Source organism: Crotalus tigris, unplaced genomic scaffold (genome assembly GCF_016545835.1).
Source record: "Crotalus tigris isolate CLP2741 ecotype Arizona unplaced genomic scaffold, ASM1654583v1 scf7180000017753.6788120, whole genome shotgun sequence".
Classification (NCBI taxonomy): domain Eukaryota; kingdom Metazoa; phylum Chordata; class Lepidosauria; order Squamata; family Viperidae; genus Crotalus; species Crotalus tigris.
Window position 1 is genome coordinate 4,404,638 of NW_024096615.1, and position 25,987 is coordinate 4,430,624.

General features: G+C 42.7%; 1 protein-coding gene across 3 annotated transcripts in view; it reads left to right on the forward strand.

Moving 5' to 3' along the window:
* Positions 1-25,987, forward strand: part of RASGEF1A (RasGEF domain family member 1A) — a 188,223-nt gene that overhangs the window by 142,411 nt on the left and 19,825 nt on the right. For all 3 annotated transcript variants that reach the window (XM_039340743.1, XM_039340745.1, XM_039340744.1), the window contains 4 exons: positions 4,767-4,946; positions 13,257-13,385; positions 20,042-20,179; positions 25,669-25,890. In XM_039340743.1, the coding sequence (XP_039196677.1) occupies positions 4,767-4,946; positions 13,257-13,385; positions 20,042-20,179; positions 25,669-25,890 (669 nt within the window). The remainder of the gene's footprint in view (positions 1-4,766; positions 4,947-13,256; positions 13,386-20,041; positions 20,180-25,668; positions 25,891-25,987) is intronic.

The following is a 25,987-nucleotide window of genomic DNA, read 5'->3' on the forward strand; positions in this document are numbered from 1 at the left end:
TTGATCACGTGAACCCTGGGAAGGCTGAAAAACATTTATAAGTCACTTTTTTCTGGGCTGTTGTAACTTCTGAACAGTCACTAAACAAATTCTTATAAGTTGAGGACTGCCTTGAGTTCATGGAGAACGGAAGAATTGTCCCGGAAGAAAGGAAGGAAGCTGGTTATGCCGGAGCAGCTTCCAATACCCTCCCTTAGCTGAGTAACCTTGAAAACTCAGAATAGTAAACATAATCTATCGAGAAACCATATGGGGATCTTGACTTAAATTGCTTTGACATCTGGGTGTAGTAACGGTTGGGTTTTTTTTCTAAACCAGCCCTAGCAACTTGCTTTTTTTCCCTCGCCTCTGTGCAATTTCGCTTTGACCATGCTTGATATTTATAGTTGTTGACTGTTGACTGTTGCACAGTGGAGTAAGACACTGGAGGCAAAGAATTGAGACCTTGGAAAAAGTGCAGAGAAGAGCAACTAAGATGATCCAAGGCCTGGAGACTAAAACATACGAAGAACGGCTGCAGGACTTGGGTTTGGCTAGTCTAAAGAAAAGAAGAAATAGGGGAGACATGGTAGCAGTGTTCCAGTATCTGAGAGGCTACCACAAAGAAGAGAGGGTCACGTTATTCACCAAAGCACCAGAGGGAAGGATGCAAAACAATGGTTGGAAACTGATCAAAGAGAAAAGCAACCTGGAATTAAGGAGAAACTTTCTGACAGTGAAGGACAATTAACCAGTGGAACAGCATGCCTCCAGAAATCATGGGTGCTCCATCACTGGAGGTTTCTAAGAGGAGACTGGACATCACATCTGAAATGGTATAGGTTCTCCTGCTTGAGTGGGGGGCTGGACTAGAAGACCTCCCATGTCCCTTCCATCTTCTATTCTATTCTATTCTATTCTATTCTATTCTATTCTATTCTATTCTATTCTATTCTATTCTATTCTATTCTGTAATTGTATCCTGTAATTCTATTCTATTCTATTCTATTCTGTAATTGTATCCTGTAATTCTATTCTATTCTATTCTATTCTATTCTATTCTATTCTATTCTATTCTATTCTATTCTATTCTGTAATTGTATCCTGTAATTCTATTCTATTCTATTCTATTCTGTAATTGTATCCTGTAATTCTATTCTATTCTATTCTATTCTATTCTATTCTATTCTATTCTATTCTATCCTGTAATTGTATCTTGTAATTCTATTCTATTCTATTCTATTCTATTCTATTCTATTCTATTCTATTCTATTCTATTCTTTTCTATTCTATCCTGTAATTGTATCCTGTAATTCTATTCTATTCTATTCTATCCTGTAATTGTATCCTGTAATTCTATTCTATTCTATTCTATTCTATTCTATTCTATTCTATTCTATTCTATTCTATTCTATTCTAGATCAACAGACCTGGGTTGCAAAAATCTGGATGACCATGAGAGTTATTGAAAACAATAGCAGAGAGGGGGGGGAAAGAATAGATTCTCTGCCATTGGCTGAGCAGTGTGGGTGTGCTGTTGTGCATGAACAAGCAGAAACATGCAAGGCCTTCTGAACTGTGTGTGGTTATTATTTTAGGATTAGGTCTTGGTTGCAGATCGCTGGCTTCTGATCAGCTTAGAGAAATTGTAACATGTTCCTGCCTGTTTTCTTATTCTGCTTCCTCAGCAGTGTTTAGTTTCTGGTAAATTAGCTTTGGCAATGAAACTGGCACTCACTGGTCCTCAAAATGCTGTTCTTTGCTTAGCAAGGGACCAGAGATAGCTGATACATTTTGATTTGTTCTAGAATAGAATAGAATAAAGCTGGAATGGACCTTGGAGGTCTTCTAGTCCAGCCCCTTGCTCAAGCAGGAGAACCTATACCATCTCAAACAAGTGACTGTTTAGCCTCTTTTGAAAAATCTCCAGTGATGAAGCACCCACAACATCTGGAGGCAAGCTGTTCCACTGGTTAATTGTCCTCACTGTCAGGAAGTTTCTCCTTAATTCCTTGCTTCTCTCTTTGGTCAGTTTCCAACCATTGTTTCTTGTCCTGCCCTCTGGTGCTTTGGAGAAAAACGTGATCCCCTCTTCTTTGTGGCAGCCCCCCAAATACTGGAAGACTGCTATCATGTCTCCCCTATTTCTTCTTTTCTTTAGACTGGCCAAACCCAAGTCCTGCAGCCATTCTTTGCATGTTTAAGTCTGCAGGCCTTGGATCATCTTAGTTGCTCTTCTCTGAATTTTTTCCAAACTCTCAATATCTTTTTTGTGACGTGGTGACCAAAATTGGCTGCAGTATTCCAGGTGTGGCCTTACTAGGGTTTTATAAAGTGATGCTAATACGTCACGTGATCTTGATTCTATGCCTCTGTTTACACAACCGAGGATTGTATTAGCTTTTTTTGGCTGCTGCTGCACATGGCTGGCTCGTGGTCAAGTGATCGTCCACTAGGACTCCAAGGTCCCTCTCACTGTTCTAGAATGGATCATAACTCAAGAGCCATGGCTAGGGAAAGATGATGTTGTCCAGGTCTCAAGTTGGTAAAGCAAAATCGAGAGGAAGCATTGACACACCAAAAGGACATTCCAAATTGTTGACTTTGAAAATCCAAACTGGTTGCCTTTGAAGAGTGATGGATGCTCCATCACTGGAGGCGTTCAAAAAGAGACTGGACAACCATTTGTCTGAAATGGTCTAGGCCAGTGGTTCTCAACCTGTGGGTCAGGACCCCATTTGGGGTCAAATGACCATTTCACGGGGGTCGCCAAACAACGCAGCCCGCTATTTTTTCCCCCTTTTCCTTAGCTGTGCTATACCCTTTTATTCTATTGGTTTTTGAAAGCCAATAGAATAGACTCTCTTGAATAGAGTCTAATTCTATTGGCTTTCAAAAGCCAATAGGAATTATCCAGGCTGTCTCTGCCCTTCTGAGCCCACCAAAAGTCCCATTCTGCAAACGGTGCTGAGTAGTCCTCGACTTACAATCGGTTGGGGGTCACGGCATTAAAAAGGTTGAGAACCACTGGTCTAGGGTCTCCTGCTTGAGCAGGGGGTTGGACTAGAAGACCTCCAAGGTCCCTTCCAACTCTGTCATTCTGTTATTTCTGCTATTTAACAAAGCACTGAACAAGGCTTAGGAAGTAAAGGACCTTGAAATTGTCTCTCAAATTGTACTCACTGTTAAAAAATTTTATGTATATTGGTTTCAAGTCATTCTGTTCTTTCCAGCTCTTAAATTGTATTTAATCAGCTTTTAACTCATTTGAGAGCTTTTAAAAAAATAGATTGAGACTTCTGAATGATTTCAATTAATATGTCCTACCCCAATAAAACAAAAAGTCTGTGTTCCGGTGCATGTCTTGGCGGTAAGAGATTAAATGTACCATGTTAGGTTTAATGCTTTGTAACCATTTTCTTTCTCATTATGCAGACTGCTTTTTTTTAACCCTTTAACTGGGAGACAAATCTTATCCTGTCAACCAAATAAGAGCATGAACAGGGGTAGCCCATTGGTTAGAATGCAGTAATTGCAGGCAAACTCTGTCCACAGCCTGGAGTTTGATCCTGACGGGCTCAAAGTTGACTCAGCCTTCCATCTTTCTGAGGTCAGAAAAATGAGGGCACAGATTGTTGGGGGCAAATAGGCTGACTCTGTAAACCACTTAGAGAGGGCTGTAAAGAACTGTGAAGCGATATATAAATGCTATTGCCATATTGCCTTCAACAATCTGGGTCCTCATTTTACTGACCTCAGAAGGATGGGAGGCTGAGTCAACCTTGAGCCGGTCCAGATCAAACTCCAGGCTGTGGACAGAGTTTGCCTGCAATTACTGCATTCTAACCAATGGACTACCCCTGTTCTTCCATTAATTAAATCACTGGATCACTCCATCACTGGAGGTTTTTAAGAAGAGGCTACACAGTCACTTGTCTGAGATGGTACAGGTTTTCCTGCTTGAGCAGGGGGCTGGACTAGAAGACCTCCAAGTTCCCTTCCAGCTCTATTCTGTTCTATTCTATTCTATTCTATTCTATTCTATTCTATTCTATTCTATTCTATTCTAATTCTACTCTATTCTATTCTATATTCTATTCTACTCTACTCTACTCTACTCTACAATGTCTATTCTATTCTATTCTATTCTACATTCTATTCTACATTCTACTCTATTCTATTCTATTCTATATTCTATTCTACTCTACTCTACTCTACTCTACAATGTCTATTTTATTCTATTCTATTCTATTCTATTCTATTCTATTCTATTCTATTCTACATTCTATTCTACATTCTATTCTACATTCTACTCTATTCTATTCTATATTCTATTCTACTCTACTCTACTCTACAATGTCTATTCTATTCTATTCTATTCTATTCTACTTTACTCTACTCTATTCTATTCTGTTCTACAATGTCTACTCTACTCTACTCCACTCCACTCCATTCCACTCCATTCCATTTAAAGATTCTATTCTATTCTATCCTATCCTATCCTATCCTATCCTATCCTATCCTATCCTATCCTATCCTATCCTATTCTATTCTATAAATGTAGGCTTGTGAGACCCAGCCTTCGAGATCCATCTGCCTTAGTTTCCATAATGTTCACTTCCAGCAGGAGGGCATGGTTTACTTCTATGCTCTTCATCATGAGCCAGTCCAGCCTTCATGGTGCATAAGAGCAAGTGGGCTTGTCTTCCTAAGGGAGGCATGGCCCCCAAATCCTGGGACATTCGTGTTTCTTACTCGCCCTTCATGTTGCTCCCTCTGTTTTACAGGAAACTATGCCACAGACACCAATCTTTTCCAGCATGCTCGGGACGGGATGTAGAGGACAGGTGCAACCAGACACAGGCGAGAGGAATAGCGATCCTGTCTATCAGGATGGGAACCTTATTTCTGGATCCCTGGAGGTCCTCATCCAGCATCTGGTGCCCACCATGGATTACTACCCAGATGTAAGTAGATGGTTTACTATGCCACTCATCTTTTGCTGTTGGTTTCCTAGATTCCTAGATTCAGGCGTTGATAATACAGGTTAGTCCTCAACCGCCATTGAGCTCAACGTTTCTGTCGCTAAATGTGACACGCGGCACAGTTGTTAAGTGTCATCACTGCCGTTGCTAAGTTGGTAACGTGGTTATTAAGGGAATCAGGCTTCCTTGGTGACTTTGTCAGAACATTGCAAAAAGGGATCGCATGACGCCCAGACATAAATATGAGCCAGTTGCCAAGCAACTGACTTTTGATCACATGCTGCAATGCTCATAATTGTCAAAAATGATCACAAGTCACATTTTTCAGGGCCACAGTAACTTTGAAGTAGTCGCTAAATGAACGGTTGTAAGGTCCCCTCCAATTCTGCTATGCTGTTATTCTGTTCATTAAATATTATTTGATTCTTTCATGCCTGTTGACACCCACAACTGATATGTCTTGTCACTCTAGTTCCACTACTCACATCCTGCACAACTGAAACACTGAATTCCTTTTTTCTTTCCTCCTGACTTGGCAACTAATGCATTCTCATCCAGGGCTGAGCCAGTGAAAATTCCACAAGAGTGCACTTCTGTCATAGATCAGGCAAACACCTGCCTTCGACATTCTGCTGTTAATTTTGGGACTGCATCAGCACACAGTCCAGTGGGGGTGAAAAATCTGCTTCTTCACATTTTCATTATGCTTCTCTAGAGAGGAATTACAGTAATGTCCCAGGGAGGGAGGGAGAGGGGGGGGAAGGAAGGAAGGAAGGAAGGAAGGAAGGAAGGAAGGAAGGAAGGAAGGAAGGAAGGAGAAAGAAAGAAAGAAAGAAAGAAAGAAAGAAAGAAAGAAAGAAAGAAAGAAGGAAGGGAAGGAAGGAAGAAGGAAGGAAGGAAGGAGAGGGAGATGACTATTATAGTTAAATTAGAAGAGCACAAAAAAATAAAAGTTGCAAGAAAGAAAGAGAAGGAAGGAAGGAAGGAAGGAAGAAAGAAAGAGAGAGAAGGAAGGAAGGAAGGAAGGAAGGAAGGAAGGAAGGAAGGAAGGAAGGAGAGGGAGATGACTATTCTAGTTAAATCTGAAGAGTGCAAAAAAAGAAGAAAGAAAGAAAAGGAGGGAGGAAAAAAGGAAGGAAGAAGGAAGGAAAGAAAGAAAGAAAAGAAAGAAAGAAAGAAAGAAAGAAAGAAAGAAAGAAAGAAAGAAAGAAAGAAAGAAAGAAAGAAAGGAAGGAAGGAAGGAAGACAGCCCTTTAAAAGCAGCCCTTTAACTTCTTCTACCTCGTTTGAACTTTGACATCCTAAAAACCACCAACAATGCATCTTGAGCTAAGCCCCTTTAGAGAGAAAGCAAGAATTATTTCTCCTTTAGAAGGAAGGAAAAGAGAAGGAAGCAGGAAGCAGGAAGCAGAGAAAGAGATGACTAACTATTCTAGTTCAATGAGAAGATGCAAAAAACAAAAGAAGAAAGAAAGAGAGAGAGAGAGAGAGAGAGAGAGAAGGAAAGAAATTTTCACTCGGAGGGAATACCCTTTTGTTTTTTCCTTCTGTCATGCTAGGGAAAAGAAGAAAGAAAGAAAGAAAGAAAGAAAGAAAGAAAGAAAGAAAGAAAGAAAGAAAGAAAGAAAGAAAGAAAGAAAGAAAGAAAGAAAGAAAGAACACAGGCACCCAGGGAAAAATCACTCGCGTAGAAGAAGCGTTTGTTTGGCACCCAGGGGCATCTGCATCCTCACTAAGGGCCGTGAACCTCCATGTCTGGAATGTAGGAATGGAATGTGCTTAGCGCTCACCCTCCAAGCGTGACCATTGCAAACAGCCGCTTCTCCAGAGGCTCGAACAAATAAACACTTCCAGACTCAGCATAAACTGAGGGGCACAATATGCTCGGGGCTTTACCCCCCCTTCCTCTTCCCCAGAAGAGATTTCTACATTCTTACTCCTTAACTAGCAGTTACTATTTTAGTCTCTCTTCTCCTCCTCCTCCTCCTGGCTCTTTCACCCTCTCCATCCTCCCTCCTTTTCCTTATCCCGTCTCTTAGCAACAAGTTTGGGCACCAGAGGAAGTCACTCCCTTCTTTCCGATTTTAACACCCTGAAGCCTTCTTTGGTTCCACTTCCAGCTCATTCCCAAGGATTTTCTTTTGTTGTAGTTGTTGTTGTTGTTTCCTTTGCCCCCAAACTTGTGTAATCTTCTGACAACTACACAGGAGATAGTGGTTCAGTTTAAGGTTTTCTCATTCCTTTGGCTCATTTTTAAAATCACAGCTGATGTACAATACTGTCAGAATAGGGCTTCCATCCATGGTGTCCTTCCTTCCTTCCTTCCTTCCTTCCTTCCTTCCTTCCTTCCTTCCTTCCTTCCTTCCTTCCTTCCTTCCTTCCTTTCTTCCTTCCCTCCCTCCCTCCCTTTTCTTTTCTTCCTTCCTTCCTCCCTCCCTCTCTCCCTTCCTTCCTTCCTTCTTCTTTCCTCCCTCCCTCCCTCCCTCCCTTCCTTTTCTTTTCTTCCCTCCTTCCTTCCTCCCTCCCTCCCTCCCTTCCTTCCTTCCTTCCTTCCTTCCTAGGGGGAAATGGACAGATGTTTGTATAGTTAAAAATATCTTTATCACTTCTTTAAGAACAATTGTATATTGAAAAGTTTAGCTGTTCTTCCTCCTTCCTTTTATTGACCCAATACCTACCTACCTACCTACCTACCTACCTACCTACCTACCTACCTTCCTTCCTTCCTTCCTTCCTTCCTTCCTTCCTTCCTTCCTTCCTTCCTTCCTTCCGTATTGGTTCAGAGGAGCTCTTCATTTGAGGGACATGGGGATTAAGTCAAAAGGCTGGAAGATTTGGTCAGTGTTATTGTATTGAGCTTCAAAAGGAAATCAACCTGGTTTTTTTGAAAAGACAGACACTGAAGCTGAAACTCCAATACTTTGATCACCTAATGAGAAAAGGGGATTCCTTGGAGAAGATCCAGATGTTGGGAAAGATGGAAGGTGAAAGGAGAAGGGGACGGCAGATGGTGTCATTGACATGATGGACATGGGTTTGGTCAGACTCTGGGAGACACTGAGAGGACAGGGTGCGCTATGGTCCATGGGGTCATGAAGAGTCAGACACAACTTAGCAACTGAGCAACAACAACAAAACATTATGATGGAATGCTTAGTAGACCATGAGAATACCAAGCAAGACAATTAAGAGAGGAAACAGAAACATTACAGATTGTTGAATCTGGGTTAGAAAGCACGAAAAAGAACGTCTCCATCAACCCTGACTGTTCTTTGGAAGGACAGAGATTGAAGCTCAAATGCTTTGGCCACCAAATGAGAAGAGAGGACTCCGTGGAGAAGACCCTGAGGTTGGGAAAGATGGAAGGTGAAAGGAGAAAGGGACGACAGTTTGATGGTGTCATCAACCTGATGGACATGGGCTTGGGCAGACTTTGGGAGACAGTGGAGGACGGGAGGAGCTGATATGCTATGATCCATGGGGTTATGAAGAGTCAGACACAACTTAACGACTGAACAAGAACAAGAACAAAACATTATGATGGAATGCTTAGTAGACCATGGGAATACCGAGCAAGACAGTTAAGAGAGGAAACAGACATTACAGATTGCTGAATTTGGCTTAGAAAGCACAAAAAGTAACATCTCAATCAACCTTGACTGTTCTTTGGAAGGACAAATACTGAAGCTCAAATACTTTGGCCACCGAATGAGAAGTGGAGACTCCTTGGAGAAGACTCAGATGTTGGCAAAAATGGAAGGCGAAAGGAGAAGGGGACAACAGAGGGTGAGACGGTTAGACACAATGAACATGAATTTGGGCAAACTCCAGGAGACAGTGGAGGACTGGAGAGGGGAGAGGCTGACAGGCTGTGGTCCATGGGATCATGAAGACTCAGGCATAACTTAGAGATCAAACAATAACAACAACAACTGCTCCTATGAAGCAGTTCTTCGCCTAAGTTGTTGATTGTAAGGTTGGGCAATGGTACTCACTGTTAAAAGTTTTTATGCAAATTGGAAGTTTTTAAGAAGAGATTGGACAACCGTTTGTCTGAAATGGTATAGGTCAGACACGTCAAACACAAGGCCCAGGGGCCGGATGCGACCCGCAAAGTGGTTTCATGTGGCCCGCGAAGCCATCCTGGAAACAGTGAGGGAATGGCCCCCACTGCCTTGGCCCTGGCCCAGACCAGCCGGGAGCCAATGTACAATTTTGTGGTGGCCATCTATGCTGAAACGCATTCAGCTCCACAAGGCTGTGTAAAAACAGCGAGGAACCAGCCCCTGCTGTGTCGCCCCTGCCCCCTGGTTGCATGCTGGGGAGGTGTCATCCTTTGTGAGGAATGAAGAAATGGACCATACCTCGGCGCTTGCCCCGGGCCCACCCCCGTCTGCCAGAGACCCTCAGATCTGTCCCACTCCTGCCCAGGCCCCCACAGGCACTCTTGACGGGAACAAAGTAGAGCTAGCCATGCCCACCCAGTAGGCCACACCCACTCCATCCACACCCACCCAGTAGGCTGTGCTCACTCTGGCCACACACACACACACCCCGAGGGCAACCGCAATGCTGATGCGGCCCTCAATGAAATTGAGTTTAACACCCCTGGTATAGGGTTTCCTGCCTGAGCAGGGGGTTGGACTAGAAGACCTCCAAGGTCCAACTCTGTTAGTCTGTTATGTAATAGGGAGGAAAAGAAATGGGCTTTGAACTCAACACTTGGAAAGGAAGGCTGGGGAAAACACCCACTAACACTATCCCAGTGTTTCTCAACCTTGACAATTTTAAGGCATGTGGACTTCAACACCCAGAATTCCACAGCCAGCAATGCTGGCTGTGGAATTCTGGGAGTTGAAGTCCACATGCCTTAAAATTGTCAAGGTTGAGAAACACTGCATCCCGTTGTGTTTATCCACGCTTGGACCAGATAACCAGCAAAGGAGAAAGGGGGAGGAAAAGAAATGAGGCAATTGTCACTTCTGAACAAGCTGTTCTTGCTTGTTCCTGTCTTTGCAACCTACATCAATCATCAGTCACATCAAGTCAGCTATCTCCGTGCAGGCAGATAGATCAAGGGCTAGGCCTCCCTTCCTGTCTGGGGCCAAACCTCCCTCCTTATTTCCATTGCTTTAAGCAGCCAGAGTTAATTTCTAGACTTCCTCTGTGGAGGTCTGCTTATCACTTCTTACTCACCCAAGCCATAAATGTAGACGGGTTTTTGTTTTTTAAAAAGAAAACAGTCCTAACAATCTGTCCTCTTGTAGAGATGTTTTTTTTTTCAAACACAGGTAGTCCTCAACTAACAACAGTTGAATAGAATAGAGATGGAAGGGACCTTGGGGGTCTTGTAGTCCAGCCCCCCACCCACTCGAGCAGGAGAACCTATACCATCTCAGACAAGTGACTGTCCAGTCTCTTCTAAGAAGAAGGAGAAGGAGAAGGAGAAGAAGAAGAAGAAGAAGAAGAAGAAGAAGAAGAAGAAGAAGAAGAAGAAGAAGAAGAAGAAGAAGAAGAAGAAGAAGAAGAAGAAGAAGAAGAAGAAGAAGAAGAAGACGAAGAAGAAGAAGAAGAAGAAGAAGAAGAAGAAGAAGAAGAAGAAGAAGAAGAGGAGGAGGAGGAGGAGGAGGAGGAGGAGGAGGAGGAGGAGGAGGAGGAGGAGGGGAAGGGAGGAGGAGGAAGAAGAAGAAGTGGTGGTCCTTGGTGCTCTCTAAGCTTGGTGGTTTTCTTGCAGACATTTCATTACCCAACTAGGTAACATCATCAGTGATAGAATGGAGTGAATTTTGTGGAGAGGAGGAGGAGGAGGAGGAGAAGGAGGAGGAGGAGGAAAAAAATATGGCTTTGTAAAACTAGAGCAGTGGTTCTCAACCTTTCTAATGCCACGACCCCATAATACAGTTCCCCATGTTGTGGTGACCCTCAACCACTGATACATCACCGGGTGCCAGGGGCGTGGCCAAAGAAAAGGGGGAAAAAATGGCAGACAGCCTTGTTTGGCGACCCCCGTGAAATGGTCGTTCGACCCCAAATGGGGTCCCGACCCACAGGTTGAGAACCACTGAACTAGAGGCAATTCTAATTCACCCAAAGTGACAAAAACGGGCTATATGGAACTCAACAAATGTGGCCATACCTGAACGTCATTCAAAGCGAATCCCTGTAAATTTTGGATTTGCAGCTTTCAGCAAAAACTCTCTTGCTTTTGAGAGCAAATCAGGACCTCCTAGAAACAGATTGAGCCAAGATTCATTACAACTGGTTTTACGCTAAGTATAAAGGCCTCCAAAACCTTTATGAAACCTAAGTCTGCCTTCGGTTTGGAAGAGACGCACAGAAGCTTTCCGAGACAAAAAAATCTTCAAAGAATCAAAGCCAGAAAAGAAATAGAGTTGGGGGGGGGGAATAAAATCTTTTGGTGCTCCATTATGGTCCCTTGAACTGCAGCTGCTGAAAGCTGTGCGAAGCATTCAAAAGGCCTGTTTTTGCAAAGTGGATTCCGCAACAGATGAAAGCCATTGCTTTGAAGCGTTAGGCCAGTCCCCATTTTTGCAAGATTTGGGCAGCTGTCGAAAGCCGGTCATGTTTGTGCACATGCAGTGACACCGCTTCTAAAGGGGCTACTGGCTGGGGAGGAGGAGGGTGAATCAGCTGTTCCACGCAGCAACACACATGTGTAAATAACACAGCTAGCTTTCAAAGCAGCCTTGCGAGTCTGGTTTTATTGTCAAAAGAGAACCAAAGTTGACGGAAAAACATAGTTGGAAGGGATCTTGAGGTCTTCTAGTCCAACCCCCTGCTCAGGCTGGAGATCCTATATCATTAGAGACAGAAGGTTGTCGAATCTTTTTTTAAAAGCCTCCAGTAATGAAGCATCCACCACTTCTTCAGGCAAGCTGTTAATTGTTCTAAGTGTCAGGAAGTTTCTCCTTAATTCCAGGTTGCTTCTCTCCTTGATGAGTTCCCATCTGTTGCTTCTTGTCCTGCCTTCAGGTGCTTTGGAGAAAAGCTTGACCCCCCCCCTTCTTTGGGTATGTGTGCGTCTCAACTCTGCCCATCCCCATCTTCAATCTAAGCTCTACTTGAGAAGCACAAACATGGAAGGCCACAGAGAATTTGTGTGAACGCATTTCTACTGGAGGTTTCTTACGCTTCCTTATTATGGAGTATTTAGATTGTCCTATGGCTAGCTCTGAGACTATGTTTTGGTCAACACGTAACAGATTCTTGCCTTGTAGGTATCTGGGAAGCTCAGCAGACATCTATTTAATAAGCTACTTCACCTTGATAGAGCATTGATTTGACACTTTCCAACAGAGCATTGATAGAATGTTTTCTGGGGATGCTTTGATACAGTTTGGAGTTGTGTTGTTTGAATTTCTTTGGTGGTCGGTGTGTGTGTGTGGGGGGGGAGATGTTTATCATCCCTTATTGGTTTAATTCTGATATTTGCAGATTTGTTCCATAAGCTGTTGGGGAGGATTGCTAGCCCAAAAGGCAACTACAGTCGTGGCCAAAATTGGGGAAACATTTTGGGAAAAGTATACAAGAGAAATGCCACCTTTGGTTAAGTTTCCACCCATTTTTCTTCAAATTTCTTTATAACTGTAGCCTTGTTCACTTCATAAATCTATTTTACATCGCTTTCTGGGCAACCAATCAACTCTTTGCACCATTAATTTTATTGCGTTTTACAAGCTCACTCAATGAAAGAACACACAAAAAAAACCCAACCAACTTGATAGCCATCACATAACACACTAACAAATGTCCTCTTCTCAGCTTCAATCCCTGACATCAATCACTGAATCCTACTGTGATCTGATTGGCTCATTGCCAAAACAAGATGACACCCGATTGGCTCTCTAAACACTCGTGCTCATTGGCTACCATCGGATGAAGGAAAGTTACCTGAGATCAACCTAAGCAAGCTGTGCTTCCTTTTTCTGGTTATTTGGCTATAACTTTTCATAGAATGCAGTACAGATAATTGAACAAACTATGTTGCATTACATTCTTGATTAAATTATCTTTCCACTGATATATAATTTTATGGTACTACTCCAAAGCAAAGTGGTGTTCTTAGCCATCCAACCTCAAAAATACACTTTTCCCAAAAGGTTTTCACAATTTTGGCCACTGTTGTAACTAATGGTTTGTTTGGTCACCATTTTTCAAAAGATAAATGTTCACTTCTTCTCCAAGTCAAGCTTGACACCTTCACAAACACTCCCTGGGGGAAATAAATGTTAAAGTTCCTTTCTGTTTCTTTCTCCCATCTTTTCCATCCAGAGGACATACATTTTCACCTTCCTCCTGAGTTCCCGGGTCTTCATTCATCCTCACGAGCTCTTGGCTAAAGTTGGACACCTCTGTCTTAAGCAGAAACAGCAGCTGGAGACCGGGGTGGAAGCAGACAAGGTAAGGGAGCGATCAAGTTGTTCTCCAATTTTATTTGTATTTCTTTTCCTTCTGCAGTGACATCTACATCACTAATGGCCAAACAGGTCCTTCACCTCATGGCATAAGTTAATGAACACAAGTCAGCTCCTGGAGTGTAGAGGTCTTTTCAACCCTATATTCATATTTAATGACAGGAACTTCCTTACCTATTGTATCTTTTTAGGCTAACATAATGTTATTTTTTCTGCGTAAGAGTTGAATAGAACTTGTTGAGAAACTAAGATTAGCTACTGTTTACTGTGGGGTCTTTGGCGCTCTCTGAGCCTGGTGGGGTTTTTTTTTTGCGGATGATTCATTACCCAAACTTGGTAAAATCATCAGTGCTAGAAGAGAGAGGGGTTTGTGGAGAAGAGGAGGAGGAGGAGGAGGAGGAGGAGGAGGACGACGACGACGACAATGATGACAACGACGACGACAATGACTGTGGGGTCCTTGGTGCTCTCTGAGGCCTGTTTTCTTGCAGACATTTTATTACCAAAATAGCTAACATCATCAGTGCTAAGGGTTAGTGTTAGCCTCCTCCTCCTCCTCCTCCTCCTCCTCCCCCCACTCCCTTCCAGCACTGATGATGTTACCTAGTTTGGTAACGAAACATCTACAAGAAAACCACCAAGCTCAGAGAGCACCAAGGACCCCACAGTTCAATCCCGAGTTACATTCTTTTCTCTTCTAGCTTGCTGACTGTTTCAGGTGTCAATCTGTGATATCCGGAGCAACACAATTCTGCCCAAATTCCCAGGCAGAGTCTGTCTCAATTTCATTCGGCAAGTCAACACTCCATAAACTTGGATATTCTTTGACGTAAGCATGAATTATTTAGGAACTGAAAGAGGCACATTTGGTTTCTGAAATACGCCTGAATCCCCTGTAATTAGCAAACCAAAACCCTGGAATAACTCAGGTTTTCAGAAGAGACTGGACAGCCATTTGTCTGGAATGACATAGGCTCTCCTGAATGAGCAGAGGGTTGGGACTAGAAGACCCCCCCCCCAAGGTCCCTTCCAACTCTGCTGTTCTGTGCTCAGTGTTCAGTCAACCTGAATGGCGTTATATCAGAGCAATATTTGTGATTTCTTTTTGGATACGTTTTCCAAGAGGGGATTAGAAACCAGGAAGCTGTGCAAAGGCTAAGCAAGAAGCGGTTTGGAGGATAAGATTTCATTAACTTGAAGAGAGGGGAAAATAAACCTATTTGCAAAGCTTAACAGAGGCATTCCATGCCTCTTACTATTGAGACTTTGAATGTTCCCATCGTAATGTTGAAATCGGATACAGAAAGGCGTCTTGCATTTCTCTCAGCTCCTCCAGTCGAAAAATGGGAAAGTTCCACTTTTAAAATATGCACGTTTTCCATCAAGAGCGCAATGATTTTTTTTTCTTTAAACCTAAATTTTGAAAATTCAACAAAAAGGACAGTGGGGATATCAATCCAAAAGGACCAGGACAGCATAATAGGGAAGGTTTACCCACACACACAACATCCACAGCTAAAAAAATATTGGCAGAAACAGTCTACAAAATCAAAGCTGGTTGATGGTGTGTACATAGAAACATCGGCAGGATATCCCGTCTTGTGGTTACGCACTAAAACTATTTATCCTTCCTACGTGAGCGTCACCGGCGCCTAGCGAAATCTCAAAGAAATGGTTCCAAATCATATAAGCTGGCAGATTAAAAACCAAAATTCAGTGCGGCTCAGATCAACCTAGGAGGGTTTTTCTGGTTGACTTGACAAGTCGGCGTTTCAAAATTCCCAACTGCATTACGCATTCGGTAGGATGTGAACCCTGCCAAGGAAGGCTAAACAGAAAACCAAAGGAAATCCATTTGACTTTAGGAAAACAATCCTAATACACTAGTGGCCAAAACCTTTTGGGAAAAGTGTATTTTTGAAGTTGGATGGCTAAGAACACCACTTTTTGGGGGAGTAGTACCATAAAATTATGTATCAGTGGAAAGATAATTTAATCAAGAATGTAATGCAACATAGTTTGTTCAATTATCTTTATTGTATTCTATGAAAAGTTATAGCCAAATAGCCAGAAAAAGGAAGCACAACTTGTTCAGGTTGATCTCAGGTAGCTTTCCTTCATCTGATGGTAGCCAATGAGCATGAGTGTTTAGAGAGCCAATCAGGTGTCATCTTGTTTTGGCCATGAGCCAATCAGATCACAGTAGGATTCAGTGATTGATGTCATGTATTGAAGCTGAGAGGAGGACCTTTGCCAGTGTGTTGTGTGATGGCTATCAAATTGTGTTTTTTGAGCTTGTAAAACGTAATAAAATTGAAGTAAGGATGCAAAGAGTTGACTGGTCGCCCAGAAAGCGATGTAAAATAGTATTATTAAGTGAACAAGGCTACAGTGATAAAGGAATTAGAAGAAAAATGGGTGGAAACTTAACCAAAGGTGGCATTTCTACTGTACACTTTTCCCCAAATGGTTTCCCCAATTTTGGCCACTACTGTATAATATTAAAGTAAAACTAACCTGGTTGTTGAAAAAGTGGAACATAAAATCATGCGGCTAGTCCTCAACTTGAAACAGTTCATTCGGTGACCATTTGAAGTTACAGCGCCCTTGGGGGGAGGGGAAAAGAAGCGACTTATGGTCATTTTTCAGACTTATGACCACTAGAATCACACAATGGTCACGCGATCAGAATTTGAATGTTTGGCAACTGGGTTCATACTTATGACAGTTGCAAAGCCAATGGGGAAACTGGATTCACTTAACAGCCAGATTGGCTTAACAAACATGTCACTAACTTAACAACTGCAGTGATTCACTTCACAATTGTGGTAAGAAAGATTGTAAAGTGGGGCAAAATTCATTTAACAATTGTCTTACTTAGCCAACAGAAATTTTGGGGTCAGTTGCGTTGTACACATCCCAGACAGTTAACAGGGAACAATTTTCTTAACATCTTCACTTTGTTCTGTTTGGTATACATAAACAAAATTGCTTCAAAACATGTCCTTATGCAACACGCTGATTTGTTACAAAATCTGAAACAAGCATCTGACTTGTTCTTAAATGTCAGATCCCAGCTAAGAGTTTGATCTCTTTCAAGGCAATGTCTCCCCTTCGTGTTGTTTACACTGGGTCTGAAGCTGTTTTGCAAATGCACATGGATTGTTGTGATTTTCATATCCATCTACCAGTATCAAATGCAGAAGGAACAAATATTTTGGGTTACAAAGTCCTTGAACTGAGCTGGATTCTACAGACATAGAGTATATTCTGTTATTTTCCTGGGAACAATCTCAGTTGCTCTTGTTTTCTTCTAGGGTTGATAGATAGATAGATAGATAGATAGATAGATAGATAGATAGATAGATGGATGGATGGATGGATGGATGGATGGATGGATGGATGGATGGATGGACGGACGGACGGACGGACAGACAGACAGATAGATAGATGATAAATAGGTAGGAGGATGGATAGATAGATAAGATAGATGATAGATAGATAGATAGATAGATAGATAGATAGATAGATAGATAGATAGATGGATGGATGGATGGACGGACGGACGGACGGACGGACGGACAGACAGACAGATAGATAGATGATAAATAGGTAGGAGGATGGATAGATAGATAAGATAGATGATAGATAGATAGATAGATAGATAGATAGATAGATAGATAGATAGACAGAGATAGATAGCTAGATAGCTAGATAGATAGATAGATAGATAGATAGATAGATAGATAGATAGATAGATAGATAGATAGACAGACAGATGATAAATAGGTAGGAGGATGGATAGATAGATGGATGGATGGATGGATGGATGGATGGATAGACTGGATAGATTAGATAGATAGATAGATAGATAGATAGATAGATAGATAGATAGATAGATAGATAGATAGACAGACAGACAGACAGACAGACAGACAGACAGACAGACAGACAGACAGACAGACAGACAGACAGACAGACAGACAACAGACAAGCAGGCAGGCTGGCTTCCCAGTCTAGCTTTGTGGAGCCTTGTCTAATCGCTAATCAACTCTGATTCTGCAAAGGTTTTTTTTGAGTTCAACCCAAATCCTGAATGCTGCCTGCCTTAGTACAGTGAAAGGAAGTGATAGATCTTCTTAAACTTGATCCCTGGAAATTTAGGAGAAGAAAAAAAAGTGACTGGACCCTGTTCCGTCACCCTCTCCTTCCTGACCCCTTTGTAATCCCATTATAAAGTCATCAATATCCAGCTGATGTTCCTTTTGTTATGTTCCTTCTGCTGGAGCAAATAGAGGTAGAGTTTTTGGGAGCACACAATGTTGAAAGACGTTTCAGATCCCTTCTTTTGTCAATGGTGGGGATGTTGGTGGCGAGTCAATAAAGTGCTTGAGCAAGGGGTTGGACTTGAAGACCTCCAAAGCCCCTTCCAGCTCTATTCTGATTGATTCGCGGATGAGGGTGTCATCCAAAATCAAAAGTGTTGGGTGCCAGAAGAAGGAAAGTGGAACATTCTCCGTGCAGCCACCGGCTGAGGACAAAAGGGACATTTAGATGAAGCTCACCCTGTTCCTTGAGAAATCAGCTGAAATTTCCCAGAGTTCAATTTGGAGATTATAAATGAAATCTCCCCAACTCTCCTGCTGTGTCTCAGCAGGAGGCAAGTAACTTAGTTGAGAACACCAAGGTGGGGGTGTCTTAAGGACATCACAATAGATAGCAGCAGTTTCTTCCATGCTGTTGCCAGGGAGAACACATGGATGTTTCCACAGATGACAAAAATCTGAGCTAGATCTGGAGTCTCACTCAACCCCACCCCCTTTGTTTTTTCATGTGATAAGGCTCAAGGAAGAATTTCTGGCATTATTATTATTTTAAGCAGAAGTCTACAGTAGTGGCCAAATTTGTGGAAACCTTTTGGGAAAAGTGTATTTTTGAGGTTGGATGGCTAAGAACACCACTTTTTTTGGAGCAGTACCATAACATTATATATCAATGGAAAGATCATTTAATCAAGAACGTAATGCAACATAGTTTGTTCAATTATCTGTACTGTATTCTGTGAAAGATAATAGCCAAATAACCAGAAAAAGGAAGCACAACTTGCTTAGATTGATCTCAGGTAGCTTTCTTTCATCCGATGGTAGCCAATGAGCGTGAGTGTTTAGAGAGCCAATCAGGTGTCATCTTGTTTTGGCAATGAGCCAATCAGATCACAGTAGGATTCAGTGATTGATGTCCTGAACTGAAGCCGAGAGGAGGACATTTGTTAGTGTGTTATGTGATGGCTATCAAGTTGGTTGGGTTCTTTTGTGTTCTTTCATTGAGTGAGCTTGTAAAACATAATAAAATTAAAGTAATGGCGCAAAGAGTTGACTGGTTGCCCAGAAAGTGATGTAAAACCGTATTATTAAGTGAACAAGGCTACAATTATAAAGAAATTGGAAGAAAAATGGATGGAAACTTAACCAAAGGTGGCATTTCTACTGTACACTTTTCCCAAAAGGTTTCCACCATTTTGGCCACGACTGTCACTTCAACCGAGCATTCTCTTGTAGAGGAAATTCTTAAAAAAAATACATCTTCCTCTTTTTCTCCTAAAGGGAATTGGGCTAATCTGTTGGAGTCTCTCAATTCCCATGCAAGGGTGCAGAGCACAGAAGGAACAGCCCATCTTCCTTCCCCTTTCAAAGGAAGGAGAAAGAGTCACGAACTTTTTAGCTGATCTGATTAGAAGGATGAACAAAGGAAGTCCTTGCTTCTCACAGTTTCATTCAGAGAAAATCTCTCAGCCCGCTCCCAGAACAAGCATTTAAGCCTTTCCCATCCTTGAGAACTAGCTTTCCATTAATACCCAGCCAGCCATACTAATATAAAGAAACAGGATGAAGTTATGACAACAATGGACACCAGGAGCAAGGAACACAACGCCCTGTGACCAAGGTGGGGGGGGACCAGGAAGCCCTCCACCCTCCGAGACATGGTTGATTGACTCAAGAATAAGGAAGCATATTTCCAACTCTCTCTCCAACAATGTCCCATTGAAACCTGATCATCTTTGAATCCAAGCTAATGTCCAATGAAGCTGGAAGAATCATATCTCTCTATAAATTGGATTGCACTAGGCAGAGTTGCATGGTTTTCTTCTTGGCAAGTAGTTCTCCCACCCACCTTGGCCAGGCATTGAGTGGTGTGCTAGGGTGGTCCATTCACAGGAATGGAGCACCCACCACCTCTGGAAGCAAAAGAGTAAATAAATACAAATTGACCCTTTCCTTTGTTTCCATTCTCCCTTTTTCTAATTGATGGTACAAAATTTGGGGTCAGGTGCAACTTGGAAACCAGGAAGTTTGTATCGAGTGAGTACAAGTTCATTCCATGCTAGCTTTCTACAAGAGTCTGAACTACTAACAGTCAAAGCAAATTGGTGGTAGATAAGGGTCAACAGAATTCAAGGAGCACTGCACTTAGATCTCTTGTAGGGACGAAGGAATTCAGGACTGATGACACGCTTGACCCTTCCCTCAATCTCAGCCTGGTCATCTCCTGCATTTGACACTGAACAGCATCACAAACATGCCCAACATTCAAAGTTAGGAAGATTCTGGGTCCCCCAATTAACCACCTTCTGTTCTCATTTAGGGGAAGCTCAAGGCCTTTGCAGCAAAGATAATCCAGCTTCTGAAAGAATGGACTGAAACGTTTCCATATGACTTCCAGGATGAGAAACCCATGAAGGAGCTAAAGGAAATTGCTCACCGGATCACCCAGTGTGATGAGGTAAGGAAGAAAAAAAGAATGAGTGGTGGGGAAAAAATGTAAAAAAAAAAAATGTCATTGTTACCAACCCATGTATTAACTTGTCAAAGGGAAAAAATATTTACTGGTAGCAGTAGATCTTGTCGTAGGCAAGACCGAGACGGAAGGACTGTTGACTGTAATTTTCCCTACCAATTCAGACATGGGGCACTTTAGATCTGAAGCACCTTTGGGTGCATGCCCATGTTTTCCAAAACATGTTCCTCTTCCAGAGCCAACCAAGATATAGAAAAACTAGAAGAAAACATTGAACATTTAGAGCTGTGGTGATGCAGTGGTGAGAATGCAGTATTGCAGGCTAACTCTGCACACTGCCTGAAGTTTGATCCTGACCGGTTCAAGATTGGAGCCATGGTGGCGCAGTGGTTAGAATGCAGTATCGCAGGCTAACTCTGCCCACTGCCTGCAGTTCGATCTTGACTGGCTCAAGGTTGACTCAGCCTTCCGTCCTTCTGAGGTCAGTAAAATGAGGACCCAGATTGTTGGGGGCAAATAGACTGATTCTGTAAACCGCTTAGAGAGGGCTGTAAAGCACTACGAAATGACACATAAGTCTAAATGCTATTGTTATGTAAACCCCTCCATTTTTTTCAAGAACGCTTTCTTGCAGAGCTAAACTGGTGGGGGGTTTAGCATTGAATCAGCTGCTAAAATAGTACCGTGCATTGCTCTTGATAGAAATAATTATTTATTGGTTGTGGGAATACAGCCCAGGCTTGTGGTTTGATTACTGCCTTTCCTTTCCTTTCCTTTCTGGAAAGCAAACAGCCTCCGCATTTTGTTACCTAATGTTGCTGCTGGGTGGTGTTTGCTCACTTTCAAAACAGGAGCTTGAATTGATCGTTCTAAATGGAGTGAGAATTGATAGATCCCTAATCTTCCCTTCCTAGAGACATTGGAGAGAGAGAGAGAGAGAGAGAGAGAGAGAGAGAGAGAGAGAGAGAAACAGCAGGCAGAATTCAAAACAACAGCACTCCCATTAGGAAGACATTAGTGCCAGATTTTGCCAGCAGTCTTCCTCTGCATACTTATTTGGAAGAAGGGATTCAGACATCCCAAAGTTCTTTTTCAAGAGGCAATTGGACTTCCTTTGCTTTTTCTTGAAGATGTTTCGCTTCTCATCCAAGGAGCTGCTTCAGTTCTGAGTTAGAACTGTTCTAAGTTAGAAAATGAAGAAGCTTGTTGGATGAGAAGTGAAACATCTGCAAGGAAAAACAGAGGAAGTTTTGAAAAAGCACCGTTGGGACAACCATGACCTGGATGACTGAGACTCTCCACAGACAAAGGGTTCAGACCCAACTAAGCACCTCTTTGCGGTTCATTAAAGCAGCCCAACTAAAGCTGCTTTTGAAGAACCTCATCTTTAAGGTATCCACTGTTTTGGGTTCCAACTAAAATCTCCCCCAGCAGGTCATGTTTGCTTGGATGAATGTTGCGTTCACCTTCAGATGAGGGTTAAGATGTTTCTTCTAAATGATTTTTTGAAGCACGGCTGTTCAGTGATGCAAAATGTAAAGATAATAAGGTCTTTTGTTTTAAAAAGGAAAGGCTATGTTTTGAGATTGGTCATCAAGCTTTAAGAGTAATTGAGTTTGTGCTTATTTAAAAAAAAATTAACAGCTGTGAAGCAGAGAGCACCTTTGATGATTAAAGTTGACACTTAACTATTAAGAGTGCCGTCAGCCGGACATGTTCTAATTCGTCAGGCCAGCTGTTTACTGGAATGTCACATCCTAAGGGCCAGAAGGTCACATGGCTAATGATGTGGTGAAGGTCATATGGCTGATGATTAGAAACATGGTATGTTAGCATAGTAAGAGTCTTTAAAGTGGATATTTCTTCTTTGAGATGGTGGGGTTTTTTTTTAAAAAAAAAAAGATTATTTGCAAGAATTGTTTTGATTTTACATCACATGTTTTAGAAATGTTGTCTCTTATTTTGCTTGCTCTATCAGTTTTGATCCGGCCCTATCCTTGTTTCAGCGAGACAGTCTTCTCAGCCAAAGTAGCAGAGGATCACGTAAACTGGCAACTCTAATACTTGGGGACTTCCCTGGCCAGAATGGGGAATGCTGGGAGTTGTAGTCCACAGGTCTTAAAGTTGCCACAGTTGGACACCTCTGGTACAAAACCATGCATGTGTCTCCCAATAGTCATTTGCCATTCCTTTACATTTATATACTTGGATTAAAAAAAAAATACCGAGCTATTTCTAAAGGGCTTTTAACAGTCTTTCCTTTTCTTGGAAAATCGTAGATTTTCACAGGTACAGGTATGCAGGTCTTGGCGTATTCAGGTCTTTTCCCATATAAGATTGAGAGTATCTTGGCGACATTTTGACAAGGTCTCACTCAGACTGGGGTCTTCAGCTTCATGCTTGTGCGAGCAAAGTGTGATTGGAGCTGCCATATCTCTATATATATTGGGGGGGGGGGTATGGAGTGCTGGCTTAGTTGCTGTAGGTGGGTTGGTTGGCTGTGTTGGAGTTATTGTTTGTGGATTGTTCAGCCGTTTTGTAACATCCTGAGTAGCTGAGGTGCTGGCTCTGTGTCCATTAGTCTTTTGTGTTGTAATGACCTGGGTAATGGGCTGTGTGATGAATATATATATTCGCCACAATGATGGTGAACCTTTTAGAGACCGAGTGCCCAAACTGCAACCCAAAACCCACTTATTTATCGCCGGATGCCAGTGGGCATGGCCCACTGAGGAGGCGTGGCTGTGGTGGTTATGGCAGACTTGGTGGGTGTGGCAAAGGTGGGCTCGTCCTGCAGGGTGAGGCAAGGCAAGGCAGGGGCTGGGGTGGCTCCTGCCTGACATCATTGGCCCCCGCACACAGAGGCCAGCGAGTACATGGGGGCTGATGGTATCCTTCAGCAGCCACATCCTGCCGGCCCCTCAACCGCTGCACTCTGGGACTCCGCAGCCACCACCAGTAGTTCAGAGAAGCCACCTCTGAGCTGGACAGATGGCCGACAGCTGAGGAGGCGATGTAGTGGGTCGTGCCCAGGAAAAGGAGAGCATGCGAGGCCATGAGGGATGGGATGGGGGGGAGAGAAACCAGCCATGCCGGGATGCATTTGGCCACATGGGACCTCGGTGAGTTAGCAGGTGGCTGGTTAAAGAGGGACAGTTTCTATCTCTGGGGCATGGCGCATGTGCCCACAGAGAGGACTCTGAGTGCTGCCTCTGGCACGCGTGCCATGGGTTCGCCACCACTGGTCTAGCATGACACGAAGAGATTCTATTGTTACTGTTGTGTGGTTCTTCCTATCTAATGGGCCCAAAAAATTGCACACATGCCTGAAATTTTAGGAACAAGGAAGCACATTATTGTTTTGGCTTGTTCTTTCAAGTCTGACTTCTGAACACAGTCTCTTAACCACAAGAAGCATCCACGCCTACGCAGGCAGGATGCAGAAGTTTAACCAACGTTCATTAAGCAGGTTTTTGAGAAGCCAATTAAGTTGCAAAAAGAGTTTAGCATCTACATCATCAAGGAGAATTTACCTTAATCCTCCAGTTATTTATTTATTTTATGAGACTTATATACCGCTTTAAGTGCAAGAACTCTCTAAGCGGTGTACACCAGTAAGCAATGTATATATATATTTACATTGCCCCCAACAATCTGGGTCCTCATTTTACCTACCCCGGAAGGATGGAAGGCTGAGTCAACCTTGAGCCGGTGAGATTTGAACCGCTGACCTGCTGAACACAGTCAGCTAAAGTGGCCTGCAGTACTGCACTCTAACTGCTGCACCACCTCGACACTGCCATAACTGTTGGACCTAATTAGGAAGCTAGAGTTTTTCTCCAAGATGGAAGGTGGGAAATACCTGTGGCAGGACTTCCTACTACACCGATAACCAGTTTGAACAGTGAAAGTTTTTTAAAAAAAAAATATTAAACACTTTGATGTGGAAAGGTTTTTTTTTTGTGGGAGGACAGCACCCTCCTCCCCAGAGAAAGAAATATTTTGGGAAGATTAAAAAATAGAATATTATATTTGCCCAAAGGATCTTAAAGGCAGAAAAGCAGGCCCGTTTTTTCTTAATAGCCTCAAGCAGAAACTAGGCAGAGGTCAGGTCTATAGAAATGCAGATTTGATAATCCATTCAGGAAAGTTGGAGCCAGGAAGCTAGAAGCTGATGAGATTAGAAAGTCAAAGACCCCTAAAATCTACATACCCCACCCAAACTCTAAAGACATGATCTTTAGGACATAATACGATTAACCCACCACCGTTAGAATACCAACAGGACATGCTAAAAAGCTCAGGTCAAAGTTCATGCCACAGGAATAGGAAACAACCTCAAACACAAAAGCCCAGGAAGGTATAAAAATCCACCACTCCCAGCTACATATGGTCAGCTTTCCCAGAGCCACATTTCTGTCTGGCTCTGCTCTTCAATAAACGACAACTTTCTTTCTAAAGCAGTCTCCATTTTGTTTATTCCCGGCTTGGACTGGACCCTGATGAAGATTTTTCTTTCAACACTTTCATTACCATCCTACCTGGGACTGGCCAGTTCCTTAGGTCAGTGGGGAAGCCAGGTCCACTTAAACAGCTGTGTTACTAACTGTGGCAAGAAAGATCGTAAAATAGGGCAAAATTCACGGAACAAATGTCTCCGTTCGCAACATAAATGTTGGGCTGAATTGTAGTCGTAAGTGGAGGTCTACTCTGTATAAAGGAAAGACTGGCAGCAAGAGCCTTGTAGAATGCAGCTATAAATATAATGCAGCACTAGTCCTTAAGTCAGGGGAAAATGTGAGCAATAACTGTGTAGCCTTGGAACAGTTCATCAGTGAGGAAAACCCATAGATGAGTGGGGGGAGGTTTCATTTACCAGAGAATCTTAAGCAAATTTGGCAGAAAATTTAATTTGCTTGAAACTGAATTCTAAACTCATCATCAACCAAAAGTACACATATAGATTGGGTGAAACCTGGCTTGATAGCAATAACTGTGAGAGGGATCTTGGAGTCTTGGCGGACAATCAGTTAAATATGGGGGGGAAACCTGGCTTAATAGGAGTAACTATGAAAGGGATCTTGAAGTCTTAGCAGACAATCAGTTAAAAATGGGGGGAAACCTGGCTTAATAGCAGTAACTATTAGAGGGATCTTGAAGTCTTAGCAGACAATCAGTAAAAAATGGGGGGGAACCTGGCTTAATAGCAGTAACTATGAGAGGGATCTTGAAGTCTTAGCAGACAATCACTTAAATATGGGGGGGGAACCTGGCTTAATAGCAGTAACTGTGAGAGGGATCTTGGAGTCTTGGTGGACAATCAGTTAAATATGAGTCAGCAGGGGGCGGCGGCAGCCAAAAAAAGCCCATACAATCCTTAGTTGCGTTGACAAGGGATTATATCAAGAGCACTGCCCAGAATGATTTACCTCTCCTCACCCAGCAAGAAACACTCTTGTATTTTTATGGATTAGGAAAATGGGACGGTCAAGAAGATCATCAGCCAGATGACGCAAGAGCTTCTGATGGCTCTCGCTGCCCGTAATCAATACCAAGAAATCCGGGAGAAGTTTCGTCAACCGGGGATGGACAAAGGCCCAATCCTTAAAACAAAGCCACAATCATCCCAGAAGGACATTCTGAGTGTTTGCTGTGACCCGCTGGTCCTCGCGCAGCAACTAACACATATTGAACTGGTGAGTGAGCCCTTCCTTGTCCTTCCTTTGTTTCGTGACATTGCAACTGTGCCCCTGTTTTATAAAGACCATCTAAAGAGAAGAGGAAGATGATGGA